This window comes from Sardina pilchardus, chromosome 12 (assembly GCF_963854185.1).
Source record: "Sardina pilchardus chromosome 12, fSarPil1.1, whole genome shotgun sequence".
NCBI classification, from domain to species: domain Eukaryota; kingdom Metazoa; phylum Chordata; class Actinopteri; order Clupeiformes; family Clupeidae; genus Sardina; species Sardina pilchardus.
Genome location: NC_085005.1, coordinates 17,838,955 through 17,853,655, shown reverse-complemented (window position 1 = coordinate 17,853,655; position 14,701 = coordinate 17,838,955). Strand labels below are relative to the sequence as shown.

General features: G+C 42.3%; 2 protein-coding genes across 2 annotated transcripts; both read right to left on the bottom strand.

The window, feature by feature from the left end:
• Positions 1-423: 423 nt before the first annotated feature.
• hsp90aa1.2 (heat shock protein 90, alpha (cytosolic), class A member 1, tandem duplicate 2) lies at positions 424-7,880 on the bottom strand. Its single transcript, XM_062551635.1, has 11 exons — positions 7,653-7,880; positions 6,127-6,276; positions 5,529-5,895; positions 4,994-5,127; positions 4,332-4,688; positions 3,751-3,916; positions 3,275-3,465; positions 2,034-2,181; positions 1,535-1,803; positions 1,001-1,334; positions 424-667 (listed from the first exon to the last, which is right to left on the bottom strand). The coding sequence occupies exons 2-11, from the start codon at positions 6,274-6,276 to the stop codon at positions 558-560; spliced, it is 2,226 nt and encodes a 741-aa protein (XP_062407619.1). The 5' UTR covers positions 7,653-7,880; the 3' UTR covers positions 424-557.
• A 247-nt stretch (positions 7,881-8,127) lies between these two features.
• On the bottom strand, positions 8,128-13,647 carry LOC134098554 (heat shock protein HSP 90-alpha 1). The gene is made up of 11 exons (XM_062551631.1): positions 13,451-13,647; positions 12,200-12,346; positions 11,646-12,012; positions 11,414-11,547; positions 10,985-11,281; positions 10,722-10,887; positions 10,383-10,573; positions 9,869-10,016; positions 9,245-9,513; positions 8,783-9,116; positions 8,128-8,498 (listed from the first exon to the last, which is right to left on the bottom strand). The coding sequence occupies exons 2-11, from the start codon at positions 12,344-12,346 to the stop codon at positions 8,386-8,388; spliced, it is 2,166 nt and encodes a 721-aa protein (XP_062407615.1). The 5' UTR covers positions 13,451-13,647; the 3' UTR covers positions 8,128-8,385.
• Between the last annotated feature and the right edge of the window lie 1,054 nt (positions 13,648-14,701).

The following is a 14,701-nucleotide window of genomic DNA, read 5'->3' as shown; positions in this document are numbered from 1 at the left end:
TCTCGTCTTTTTGTGGTAGTATTTATTGTAGTATTGTAGTATGTAGGCTATTGCATTATTTGTTGATGCATTTATTACATAAGGTCTCCTTTGCAATGTAGTTTGAATGTTGAATGAGTAGAATTAATTCCTTTGTATAAAAGTGTCTGATAAATTAATAAATATAATGTACATACAAACCAGAAAGACAGGCCAGGATATCAAAGAGGCTGACATGGTAAACTTTATTTTGTGGGTCTCCCCAATTTAAATTACAATATCAATTTGATATGTACAATACAGTTGAACACACAAAAGCAAAACTGGAATGTAAATAAATACAAAAGCAATACACAACTTAATACAAAAAAAGGTAGACGTCATGAAGGAATAGCAGTTTGATCTGGTCAAGCCAATGAAGTTGGAATGGTGTGTTTTTGTGTGTGTGTGTGTGTGTGTGTGTGTGTATGGGGGTGTCTAGGGAAAGACATTCCAGGAATCATTTCAACATCAAATCCTACAACCATTTACAGCGCTGAAGTGGAAGTATCCTGCCCAGCAGACTCCAGGCTGTGGCTTTAATCTACTTCCTCCATTCGGGATGTGTCGTCGTCACCCTCCAGAGGCGGCATGTCCTCTATGGGAGCAGGACTGGTGTCCTCTGTGGACAGGTCATCCTCATCGATGCCTGCAAGGACACACAAGTTCACAGGGGTCAGACAACTCATACAGGGACCGCTGTAAATAATACCTAATCTAAGATACTCTCTCAGTCTAGGAGGGCAACTGCAACCTACATCTGCTCACCAAGAGGACTGAGAATAGTAGGGAAATGTTTTAACCATGAAGAGGGCTAGGCTTTCGTATACAGTACATAAAACTGATGTAACTGCAAATGTATGTCTGTTTGGACTCTCAGCCTAACAGGAACATGTAAAATACCAAGGCAATGAATGTGCAGGTTAGGAAGTCATACTGTTGAAGAAGTGTAATAAATTAAGATAAGGAGTGGAGTTCTCACCTAAGCCCAGTTTGATCATCCTGTAGATGCGATTGGAGTGTGTCTGGGGGTCATCCAGGGTGAACCCAGAGGACAGCAGGGCAGTCTCGAACAGCAGGATCACCAGGTCCTTCACTGATTTGTCATTCTTGTCAGCCTCGGCCTTCTTCCTGAGCGTCTCGACGATGGGGTGGTCGGGGTTGACCTCCAGGTGCTTCTTGGCGGCCATGTAGCCCATGGTGGAGTTGTCCCTCAGAGCCTGGGCCTTCATGATCCTCTCCATGTTGGCCGTCCAGCCATACGTGCTGGTCACAATGCAGCAGGGGGAGGACACCAGGCGGTTGGACACTGTTACCTGGAAACACAGAAAAAGAACAAAAATACATTATTTTCTAGTGAAAATAATGTGAGCAGCTTGGAGTCTCGTAACTTATTATGTCACATATGTTCACACAGTGGAAAAACAGCAACATTCTAACCTCATATATTTGATGCATATACACCATGGAGGTGTTATGAGCACAATAATGACAAGTTGTCCTGAGAGAGCCTCACCTTTTCCACCTTCTTCTCCAGGATGTCCTTCATGATCTTGCACAGGTTTTCAAACTGAGACTTCTTCTCTTCCTGTTTCTTCTTCTGCTCGTCGTCCTCGGGCAGCTCCAGGCCCTCCTTGGTCACAGACACCAGGTTCTTGCCCTCAAACTCCTTCAGCTGCTGGACGCAGTACTCATCGATGGGCTCGATCATGTAGATGACCTCCAGGCCAGCCTTACGCAGGCGCTCCACAAAGGCGGAGTTGGCCACCTGGTCCTTCGTCTCACCTGAAACAAAAATTTACAAGAATTTTCCAACACAATCTAGTGTTGCCACAACTGCTACCTTCTTTTTATAAATGATAGGTTTTCTGGAAATATCGTAAAGCAACTACAACAAATTGGAAAAGCCTTTATAATTTTTATTGACCAGCTATGCATGATTTAAAATATCAACTAGTTCACAAAAATACAAACAGGACTTTTATGGCCTTTATAATGTGACATATTTCCCTAACCAGTGATGTAGTAGATGTGCTTCTGTGTGTCCTTCATGCGCGTGACGTAGTCTTTTAGGGACACCATCTCGTCCCCGGTGGCCGAAGTGTAGTAACGCAGCAGCTCAGAGAGCTTCTTCCTATTCTGGGAGTCTTCGTGGATGCCCAACTGCAGAGATAAAACCACAGGAAAAAAAACATTAAATAATCAATTTTACAATACTGCCCGAAATAATCGTGACTATGATTTTGTACCATAATGGAGCAGCCCGAGGCAAGTCCATCATGACTGATGTTACCACCTGGACAACTAATCCCACTGTATCGCTGCTATTACATTTTTTATTTACCTCCGCCAAGGAGGTATATGTTTTCATCGGGGACCGGCGTCTGTCTGTCTGTCTGTCTGTCTGTCTGTCTGTCTGTCGGAAGTGATCTGTGATTCGGAATTCCGCCGTTTATGTATTTAGCTTAGTGGTGTAATGGCACGGTATGGCCACGTGGTGGCGATCTGAATAGTTTAGGTTCAAATGTACAGTATGACAACCTACATGTAGGAAGAACAAGGCAGGCGGAGGTAGCTGCACTCTCTGAGTGCTTTTCTAGTTTATTTATTTATTTTCTAAAACCTTATTTTGTATTGATTTTAAACAACCAACATTCTTTCAACACATGTATTCAAACATAACCCTTGACTTGATGGTAACAAAATGTCAGTTCATGTCAAACTACATTTTACTTTGTGCTGTGGTGGATGTTTTGGACGTTATAGTCATGCTAAGCTTGCTCTTATTTCAGAAATACAAATTATTGGGAGAAGAAAAACGAATGGACAGAAGGGGTGTGTGCAAATCCCCTGTCGTCCCCTTAATCCTTTCTGTGGACTCCGGGGAGGGGAAGAAGTTTCTCAGGTCAGTGCTAATCGTCTTGGCCCAGGTTTAGGGAGAGGCAAGCTGCGTGAGAGGATCAGGCAGGTGGCAGATGCTAACAGGTTAGCAGAGCAGGGCCCAGGATGCTAACAATTGCCTGGTAAGGTTTTAGCCCTCCTCCCCCGAGAGTCAGACGGAACAATGAGGGATCCTCTACCCTGCTGTCAGGCTTAAATTACGCTTCACACCACTAGCTGACTGGATTTGAAATTTCCCCCACGACACACCAGACCGTTCTCAAGGACTGGAAAGATTTAGCCAACTGCTCAACAGATGCAACGAATGGTCAAGCTGAGGGGATAGGGGATAGGAGATAGGGCATAGGCAATGTACCTTGATGTTCTTGGAGAACTGCTCGTAGTACTTCTTGTAGTTGTCCTTGTCCTCGGCCAGTTCAGCAAAGAGTTCCAGGCACTTCTTGACCAGGTTTTTGCGGATGACCTTCAGGATCTTGCTCTGCTGAAGCATCTCTCTGGAGATGTTCAGGGGAAGATCCTCAGAGTCCACCACACCACGGATAAAGTCTGGCAGAAAACAGGATCATACACATGCATGAATATACCCAACCTAAACCAGTTAAACCTAAATTGAGTGGACCTTGAGTGGATGACACTCTAGACATATATTAGGTTATGTTGAATATATTTGTATTTATATTTGTAAATTACGCTATACATAGTTTGTTATAATGGTAATAATGCACTGTAATAAAGACATGGAATCTAACTGGAAAATGGTTCATCTTTGATTACCGTAGAATCATAACACCATCCCACAACATCCCATAGAGGCTAGGTGATGGCACTTACTGAGGTACTCTGGGATAACCTCATCACAGTTGTCCATGATGAAGACTCTGCGCACATAGAGCTTGATATTGTTCTTCTTCTTCTTGTTCTCAAAGAGGTCAAAGGGCGCACGGCGGGGCACAAAGAGGAGGGCACGGAACTCTAGCTGACCTTCCACCGAGAAGTGCTGTGGACAAAAATCACGAGACACAGTGCTTAATTCAATGCAATAATCTGCCACACCGGCAAAAGGTTCTTAAGTTCTTCAGTTGATTGGACTAGGTTGACGTGGACTTTTCTGTTTTTTGTTTGTTTTATTATTTATTTGACATTTGTTTATTTGCTTGTCTGTCTTGTATGTCTTGGTGTCACGGGTACGCTGGCGATTACGCCACTCCGTCCGGCATCTTGTGTCTTGTTATTTTGTGAATTTGTTTGTTTGTTTGTTTGTTTGTCTCTGTGTTCTGTAAAGCGCTTTGGGTTGCACTCAGTGCACGTTAAATGCGCTATATAAATAAAAGCACCTTACCTTACCTACCTTGTATAACGTGCAGGCAACAACACAATATAGTACAAATAAATGACAGATGGGTGTCATTTACCTTGACAGCCAGGTGGTCCTCCCAGTCGTTTGTAAGGCTCTTGTAGAACTCCCCATACTCCTCGTTGGTGATGTCCTCAGGGTTACGGGTCCAGAGAGGCTTGGTCTTGTTCAGCTCCTCCTGGTCGATGTACTTCTCCTTGATCTTCTTCTTCTTCTTCTTTTTGTCCCCGCACTGGTCGTGGTCGTGGTCGTGGCCGTGGTGGTCGTGGTCTTCCTCCTCGTCTGAGCCCACGTCCTCTATCTCGGGCTTGTCTGCGTCTTTCTCTTCCTCCTCTCCTTCCTTCTTCTCCTTCTTCTCTTTCTCCTCCTCCTCCGCTTCATCGTCACTCACTTCCTTGTCACGCTCCTTCTCCACCTGTAAGGCAACATGGGAAAAGGTGATAACACTGACCTAGAACATCTGCTTCATATCTTGATCACTATATGTCAAGCTTTTGATGGGACTAAAGATAGCTCTAAAACATATTATCAAGGTGTATTTCCTTCAATAAAGTATTAAGGCCATTTCTCACGAAGAGCAATAATGCCATAAAAGTATCTCTACCCGATATGACTGACAACGTCCACACATAAACTATAATGATAACAACACCAGGAACAATATCGTCAGGAATCACTATTAACATTTGAGTATTATTTACTGTCCGCGGACATACTTACAAAAAGGGTAATAGGGTAGCCAATGAACTGTGAGTGCTTCTTGACAATCTCTTTAAGTCGTCGTTCCTCCAAGTACTCTGCCTGGTCCTCCTTCAGGTGTAGGATCACCTTAGTGCCACGGCCCATTGGCTCGTCTGCAGGTATAGACAGGAACAGGAAATTCAAGTTGATGTACTGTACCACATCAGTGGCATTCACAAGGAAGTGACAAACACTTCAAGAAGTGTTGAAAGACCTTGCACTTCATTTATTTAATCTTTCAGTGTTGTAGTTTGTTTATATTTTTTGTTAAAATGAAAACACTTACTCTAGTTTATCATTATTAATGTTGATATATTTGTTGTTTTTATTATTATAATGAAGTATTTTCCACTATTATTCATTAATTCATTCAATAACGTAATGTTTATATATCGTTGTCGCTTTGGACAAAAGTGGCTGCCAAATAAACAAACATGTTTGCCTCATAGCAAAATTAGCACTGTTGGTTTTGTCATGCACAGCCTTTATCAGGGTAATCAGGCTGTGGTCTTACCTGTATCGACTTTGACAGTGAAGGAGCCTCCAGCGGAAGACTCCCAGACATACTGCTCATCATCGTGGTGTTTGGTGATGACCGTCACCTTCTCTGCCACCAGGTAAGCGGAGTAGAAACCCACACCAAACTGCCCGATCATGGAGATGTCGGCTCCAGCCTGCAGAGCCTCCATGAAGGCCTTGGTGCCAGACTTGGCAATGGTACCCAGGTTGTTGATGAGGTCAGCCTTGGTCATACCGATGCCAGTGTCGATGAGAGTGATGGTGCGATCCTCTTTGTTGGGAATGATATCAATCTTGAGTTCTTTACCAGAGTCCAACTTGCTTGGTTCTGTAAGACTTTCATAGCGGATTTTGTCCAGAGCCTGTAAAATACAGAATGGTCACCAGATGGCAATAAAAGCGTCAACAAAACACATGTCACACGTCAACGCAAAAACATACCCCGTCATATGCAGTTTGTTATTGTAATTATCATATGTCATTCATAAAAAAAACATCACTTTGCCAGTTACCAGTTTATCCTGCCATGTGTGCTAGCATGAGGTGTCTTACTAGGTGAAAGAGATGCCTTATAGTTGGGAGCATCTACTCACATCTGAGGAGTTAGAGATTAATTCCCTGAGGAAGATTTCTTTATTTGAGTAGAAAGTGTTGATGATCAAGGACATCAGCTGGGCAATTTCTGCCTGGAAGGCAAAGGTCTCTGCCTCTTCTTCCATGGTCTGATCTTGTGGTTCAGGCATCTATGAGGGGAAAAGCCATTCTTCAGGGAGAATTCTACAAAGTTGCTATAACCCAGGTATAACTCCAAATATCATTACCCAATATGAAATACATTTGTGACAATTATTACCAAATCACAATAATAAATAATAATATTAAAGAGACTTTTGCAGGAAATTACTTTAATCTAAACATACAATTACAAATAAGGAGACTGGTAAAAAGATTAAGCTTGTTCAGCAATATGGTCGAAATAAAAAAAAAAAGCAATTGTTGAACGTGAATCTACAATATACACGGTTTGCAACAAATATTCTTGTAAGAGCACAATTATAATAAAAATATGTTTAGACTACCAGATATTTTAAACTTCGATAAGTCGGTCACGAAATCCTCGCACCACATGGTTGGGCGCAGCCAGATACACTCCACCTTCTGGTTTCCGCGGTAAATTACAACCTTCTAGAATCTACTAGTCTCTTCCACAGACGCGCATCTCATTCAGCGACGTTATACGGAGACGCTCATTTTGGTGTTGTAATATTTCGTAATGACTGTTTTAAAATACTGCTTAAAACAATCAACAACAAAAACCAAGCGTACCAAAAGAATATTTGCCAAATTACCAGACTAAGCCGATTAACGTTAACACCCGAGTAACTGAATCGTAAATCCGGATAACGCTGCTGAAGAGTCCACCGGGATTTGATAGTCATGCAGTCACAGTTCATTTTATTCAAATAAAATAACGTTAATGTTTAAGTGAACATTATCTTGTAACTTATGATTACCAGCCATAGCACGTTTGAATGAAACTAAAGCGCACCACCTAACATCAGCTCAAGTTCAGTACAGGAACCACAAATTAATTTTCCATGGACTAGTAGTCTTGTCTGTCATGTCAAAATGACAGCTGGCAAGATAATAATTGCCGGCTATTTATTCTTGCTGTAATGGCTAGCATCATTGATATAGAAACCTGACTGCTTGAGCTAGCATAGCTTACTCATCTATCATGACTCCTCCTTGGGAATGGGAGTAACTCAAGCTAGAATAGCTGGAAGATAAGTTAGCCATTTCTTTGCTGTGTCCAGTGGCTCATCAGTGGCTCTTGGATGCTCAACTGCCTGGCTAGGCTAGGCAGGTCATGTCTTTAGATGGCGTTATGCGATTAGGATAATGTTAACGTATACCTTGCAAACCATGTCACGAGTCTCGACATTATGAACACACTTGGACCATAAATATTGGTTTCTTGTCATTTATTGTACAGCATTGACAATGGAATCAACGATGCCATTTACCCTGTACCGTTAACATATCGAATGTTAACGTGATCACCACTTTATTTGATGCTTAACATCAGGTTATCTATAATTAATTTATGCTTTCTTACCTGAATTTGTTCCCTTAAACAGCTGCTAAAGAACTACTGATTCTTTCAAGTTGTTGCTCTCGTCTCGTCACCCTCTGCAGAAGTCCTGCCAAGCCGAGATAAGGTTGCTCTCATACGCTGTCAACAATGACAAGTGTTCAGTGCATAGATTTTGGTGCACTATAGGCTACTGCCCGGTTTTATACTGCCCTTCAGACTGTTCGAGAAACTCAGCTTCCAGAACCGTCTGGAATCTTCTCAATTCAACCCTACCGACAGGGCGTCACCGAGGAGGGAAGAAATCCGTGTCAATCATGCAACAACTCCACGCCTTTTCCTATCTAACAGCATTGAAGGATTTTGTAGGGGGTGTGTCTTCACATAGTTTTGTTACCGCCTCCATAAACTTGCTTTTTCATGCACCCACGTGGTTTTTAGAGGAATATGGTGAAATCAATGTGATCAGTGCACTTTAATGAAAACCAATAGGCTAATATTCAATGCAGAGCATATACTTTATTAAAAATCTCAGTTTCTTTGATAAAAAAAATGAATTACGAAACATGATAAGTAAAAAAAAAAACATGAAATAAAAGAAAAACAAATCATGTTAAGTGGACCTCAGATTATGTGGTAGGCTTATGCCTTAATGATGAAGAGTTACCTAAATTCTATTTGGACAAAAATTACGTAATGACAAAGCAAACTTTAAAAAAATAAATAAAAATAAACGTGTGGGCCATTCATAAGTGTCTTAGTCAACTTCCTCCATTCTGGAAGTGTCCTCGTCATCACCCTCCAGAACAGGCATGTCTTCCTCGCTTGCCTGAGGCAGGTCATCACCAATGGCTTCGTCATCATCAATACCTGGACAACAAAGACAGAGATACATAAATGTAGGGAATAGGGATGCACAATGACAAATGACCAGTTCAGTCAGGAAACTCTTGAGTGACACAGCTAGTTTAGTTTAGTTAAGAACCATTCAGCATTAGCTCAGCATGCTAACTCCTGCGCCATGACAGCAATTTCTTGCTCCTTCAGAACTCACTATAGACGACCCACTAGCTGCCATTACACTTAAAACCCATTAAATCAGCTCAGGGCCAGAACTGTGTCTGAGGCTATTGGTAGGAGAGTGAGATGCTCACCAAGGCCAAGCTTGATCATCCTGTAGATGCGGTTTGCGTGTGTCTGAGGATCCTCCAGCGTGAAGCCGGAGGAGAGCAGGGCCGTCTCGAACAGCAGGATCACCAGGTCCTTCACTGCTTTGTCGTTCTTGTCGGCCTCGGCCTTCACCCTGAGGGTCTCGACGATGGGATGCGCAGGGTTGATCTCCAGGTGCTTCTTAGCTGTCATGTAGCCCATGGTGGCGTTGTCTCTCAGGGCCTGAGACTTCATGATCCTCTCCATGTTGGCCGTCCAACCATACGTGCTGGTCACAATGCAGCAGGGGGAGGACACCAGACGGTTGGACACAGACACCTGAATGAACGAGAAAGATTGGCTGTGAGCTACGTAACATAGTCCTGTGAGGTCGTAAGCTATACAGTATGTACGAAGTTCAAACTCTGCAGACTAGTCTAGTTCAGATAACTTTTCACATAATGTACCTTCTCGATTTTTTTGTCCAGGATGTCTTTCATGATCTTGCACAGGTTCTCAAATTTGGTCTTCAGCTCCTCCTGTTTCTTCTTCTCCTCATCGTCCTCTGGCAGCTCCAAACCCTCCTTGGTCACAGACACCAGGCTCTTGCCATCATATTCTTTCAGCTGCTGGACGCAGTACTCATCGATGGGCTCGATCATGTAGATGACCTCCAAGCCAGCCTTACGCAGGCGTTCCACAAAGGCGGAGTTGGCCACCTGTTCCTTGGTCTCACCTAGAATATGCACACAATATATGGAATTAATTAAGATTGCGTCAACCTCCTGTTTGAATGAAAAAGGGATCCATAATGGTATTTGGATTCAATAGAAGCTATGACACATTAATTATATTATAAATGGTTATGAATTATATTATAAATGGTTCCTAGAGTGTACATTTTGTGAATGTGGATAATACAGTGTGGTTTTTGAATGTTAAAAGTTGCAATAAGTGAATAAACTCTTTTGAGAGATGGATAAACTATTTCTGAAACTTTAGAGGTGGATCAACTGTATTTACTTGTGTTTAGCCTCCACTACATCCTTGTATGGTGTATAGTATAATGGCATTTAAACATGGATTCTCACCAGTGATATAGTAAATATGCTTCTGGTTTTCCTTCATGCGTGAAACGTAGTCCTTGAGGGACACCATCTCATCAGCAGAGTTTGAGGTGAAGTAGCGCAGCATGTCTGACAGCTTCTTCCTGTTCTGTGAGTCCTCATGGATACCCAGCTGTAGAGGAGAAAAGAGGCAAAAAAGACATGAACAGATGAGAATGGTTCTATTGCTCATCTGGCAGATCGAGGCACTAAGCTGTTAAAAAATGCTGTCAATAAATAACACATTGTAAGATTGGTTGCACATTCTACGTGCAGCAGTTGTTTTCGATTTACAAAATCAATCAAGGCCTTCAAATTGTGTGATACAACTTGAGACATGAGAGTGGATGTCCTATCTATCTATCATGACTACAAGCAATTTGTGTAATTCCATGTTTTGTGGTTTAGTGCATATTCTTTAAGTCACTGTGAAGTATCTGTTAAATTATTTTTTGGAAGTGTAACAGAAACATTACACATATTTTTGCATATTACCCACCTTGATGTTCTTGGAGAACTGCTCGTAGAACTTCTTGTAGTTTTCCTTGTCTTCAGAGATTTCGGTGAAGAGGTCCAGGGTCTTCTTGACAAGGTTTTTGCGGATGACCTTCAGGATCTTGCTCTGCTGAAGCATCTCTCTGGAGATGTTTAGGGGAAGATCCTCAGAGTCTACCACGCCTTTGATGAAATCTGTCAGTCAAAAAAATAAAATAACAGAATTAGAATAAAATACAGCAATGTTTAATTGATTTGAATATCAGAGGAAGGGGTCATTCAGGCCATAAGATTATGAGGAACAGTCTTGACACAAGGGAGAAAGTGACAAACAGGAACTCACTCAGATACTCTGGAATCAGCTCGTCACAGTTATCCATGATGAACACTCTGCGTACGTAGAGCTTGATGTTGTTCTTCTTTTTCTTGTTCTCAAAGAGGTCAAAGGCAGCTCTTCTAGGCGCAAAGAGCAGGGCCCTGAACTCCAGCTGTCCTTCCACTGAGAAATGCTGTGGACATACAAAAAATAATACAGTTAATAAAACATCAGTAAACAGATGCACAGCGCATCACAACTCGTAGTCAAAATTCCAAGATTGCTCTCACCTTGACAGCCAGGTGGTCCTCCCAGTCATTAGTCAGACTTTTGTAGAACTCTCCGTACTCATCGACAGTGATGTCGTCTGGGTTACGGGTCCAGATGGGTTTGGTCTTGTTGAGCTCCTGGACATCGGTGTACTTCTCCTTCACCTTCTTCTTCCTCTTGTTCTTGCTGTCCTTGGTGTCCTCATCTTCATCAGCTCCGATGTCCTCAATTTGAGGCTTGTCTTTGTCCTCTGCCTCCACCTCCTCGATCTTCTCGCCTTCCTCAAGGTCAACCTCCTTCTCTCTCGTTTTCTCAACCTGTATCACAAAGCATGTAATAACGTAATCATGAACATATTGAACAATATAGAAAATACTCACATCTTAATCTTTTCATCTTTTCAATGGTTTCCATCTCTTAATCTTTATTGGAAATGCTCTAGAACTTACATAGAGAGTGATGGGGTAGCCAATGAACTGGGAGTGCTTCTTCACAATTTCCTTGACACGCTTCTCCTCAGTGTACTCTGTCTGGTCCTCTTTCAGGTGAAGAATGACTCTGGTGCCACGGCCAATGGACTCACCTGTAAGGACACACAGAGTTGAACTATACACTGCAGAAATTACAGGGAAAGAAGTACAGACATACTGAACTGACTGAAAGAAAATAATGTATTCTCACCAGTATCAGTCTTCACTGTAAAAGAGCCCCCAGCAGCAGATTCCCAAATGTACTGCTCGTCATCATTGTGTTTGGTGATGACTGTCACCCTCTCTGCCACCAGGTAAGCGGAGTAGAAACCCACACCAAACTGCCCGATCATGGAGATGTCGGCTCCAGCCTGCAGAGCCTCCATGAAGGCCTTAGTGCCAGACTTGGCAATGGTTCCCAAGTTGTTGATGAGGTCGGCCTTGGTCATGCCGATGCCAGTGTCGATGAGGGTGAGGGTCTTTGCATGCACATCAGGGATGACATCAATTTTCAGATCCTTGTTTGATTCAAGTTTGCTGGGGTCTGTCAAGCTTTCGTATCTGATCTTGTCCAAGGCCTGCAAAACAGAGAATGAAACAGCAAACAGCATTTAAATCAGCTCCCTTAAAGTAATACAATGCAGTAATAGTAATTGTTTTGTTTTGTTTTACACAAACAAATTGATTAAATTTGAGTTGAAAAGTAAAATGATGTACATATACCCAGAGAAAACATGAATGGTGCATTATTGTGCGTGTACTCACATCAGAGGAGTTGGAGATTAACTCCCTGAGGAAGATTTCTTTGTTGGAGTAGAAAGTGTTGATGATCAAGGACATCAGCTGGGCAATTTCTGCCTGGAAGGCAAAGGTCTCCACCTCGTCTGCCATGATGTTCTGGGCCTCTGGCATCTGTGTAAACACACACGTTTAGCGACAGCTGTTGGCAAATGTCTGGTCATCACACAGGGCACAAGATACAGTGTCACCTGGCCTGGTCTACATCAATTGAAAACCTTGTAATCACTTCAGTGATGTGTTATTACTTGTCTTATTTCTAGCTACGCTTACCTTTCTGCACTCAAGTTGGTTTGATATTGCCAAACTGGAAATTAACCTAGAGAGTAAATGCCATTCTTGCAGCATAACATACATTAACCATAGTACCATGTAGGATACTGCTGACTCAAAATGTCTCAGTGGGGTGGACCAAATGGTTGAGTTGACGGAGAAAGACGACTGCAGCTGGAGACAGCTGACACCATTTCTCCAGCCTTGCTGTGAGACCAGCTGCCATGTCGCTCACATGCCAATCAAGCCACGCTCTTTGAAGATGGAGGCAGGGAAATCATGTGGCTGCTACACATGGCTCCCATTCAGGCATTTTATACGTCTTTAGGTTAGGTCTGTTTTCTGCATGATTTCAGTCAAACGTTGAGAATCAAACTGCAGATTAAATATGTGTTTTATTTACAGAAATCTCAGACTTTTTCCTGCATGCAGTTGGTCATATGTGACAATGACCTCCACGAATCGTCTGTATTTTAGAACGGTTGGAAAATGTAAATAACGTCTAACAAATGTGTAATAACTTGCATAGTTTATCAACTGTTGATTTGAGTCAAATAGCACCCTGCCCCATACCACTCTGTATCTGTGACTTTGAGTTCTAGAGTCAGCCATGTGCTCCAAGCAGAAGCATTTTATGAAGTTGCTTAATCCTACTTCTCTTTGGTGCGAAGACACAATACAAATGAAATATATTGAGCTTTCCAGTAGACTAGATTAGATTATTAATTACTAGTACCACTACTACTACTGCTACGGCGACTACTACTATTTATTAGATAATTGTGCTGCAATCCCAAAACAGAACACAAATGTTCTATTAAAATCACAATCTTTGTTTCGATGTTTTAACCATGTTTGGTTAAAACATTTATTCAATAAAATATGTGTAATAATGTATATGGTTTATTTTACCACTGTAGGTCATAGAGAAAACGAGAAGCTTACCTTTTCAGCTGGAATGAATCACTTGAGAAAAGCCTGAGACTCTAGGCTCTGCTGAGGATAGTCCTTGGTGTTCTGGTGGACACTAGTTCTGCACAGACGTCAACCGGCTTCTCTCTTTTTATACCTTGGGGCCTGCTGGTCTCGAAGCTGTCCATTCAGAAGGTTCCAGAAAGACTGTTCTCTACACTATGGGGGGAGTTTCTAGAGAGCTGGTGTGGAGGGCCGCCGGGGTGTCCAATGCCACAGCCCGCATCTGTCCTTCTAGGGGTGTGAGATCACAGAGGGTGCCTGTCACTCAAGGAAAGAACCTTCCGGATAGCATGGCCACTTACGTCTATCAGCGTCACAGCTGGTTGTGAACAGGACCAACTGCTTAACGGCACCTCACAGAAAGACACAGACCAGACCAGTAGGCCTCAAAGACAGATAAGTCTAGTCTGTAATGTTTGACTCTGTGTCATTTTCTTTCAGGCCATGAAAGTTATGACAAATTGCATGTGTTTTTCCTGAATAAAATCACTCAACAACATGACAATTAATTAATTTTAAAAGGTTAGTTGACAATGAAATTACATTTCATGATGGCCTCTTATTTCTTGTAGGAGCATGTGTCACAAATTGGGTGCTGAAGTGCTTCTCAACAATAGAATACCTCCTGTAGTCGGATGGCCACCCTGATTAATGAGGTGTGATAGCCTTATCAGACTAACTCTAGAATATTCTACTGTCATCTAGGCTAGGCTGAGTCTGAACAATCATAGGAATTTGTTTGGTCCTTGGCAAGGACGACACGTTTAGGCTATACCAGGCCTACTTGTCGTTATGAGCCCCATAGGACAAAGAAAGGTGTCTGGATGGGCGATGGAAATAGATCTATTGATTAATTCGATTTATTGGTCCATCATTTTATTTAGACTAACTCTAAATATCCACTATAAGGATAGTTAAACCAGGATATGAACCACCATGGCCAATTTCTCATAAAGTAGGCTATCCAAATCCCTATCAGTTTACAAACATCCTGAAACACGCAAGTTTACGTGACAATTATATAGGCTACCACTGGATGACGGTTCGTTTAATTTGTTTCTAATGAGGAAATGCACGTTTTGCTTAAGTTTTGGAACAACCGCCGTAAAGTAAAGGATGCACCCTACCCCCATTCAAAGGAACGGGCGCTCCACATGTGATCTCTCGATCTTTCCGACCTGGACATATGCGCAAGCGCAGTTAGTAAGATCCGGGCTCCAG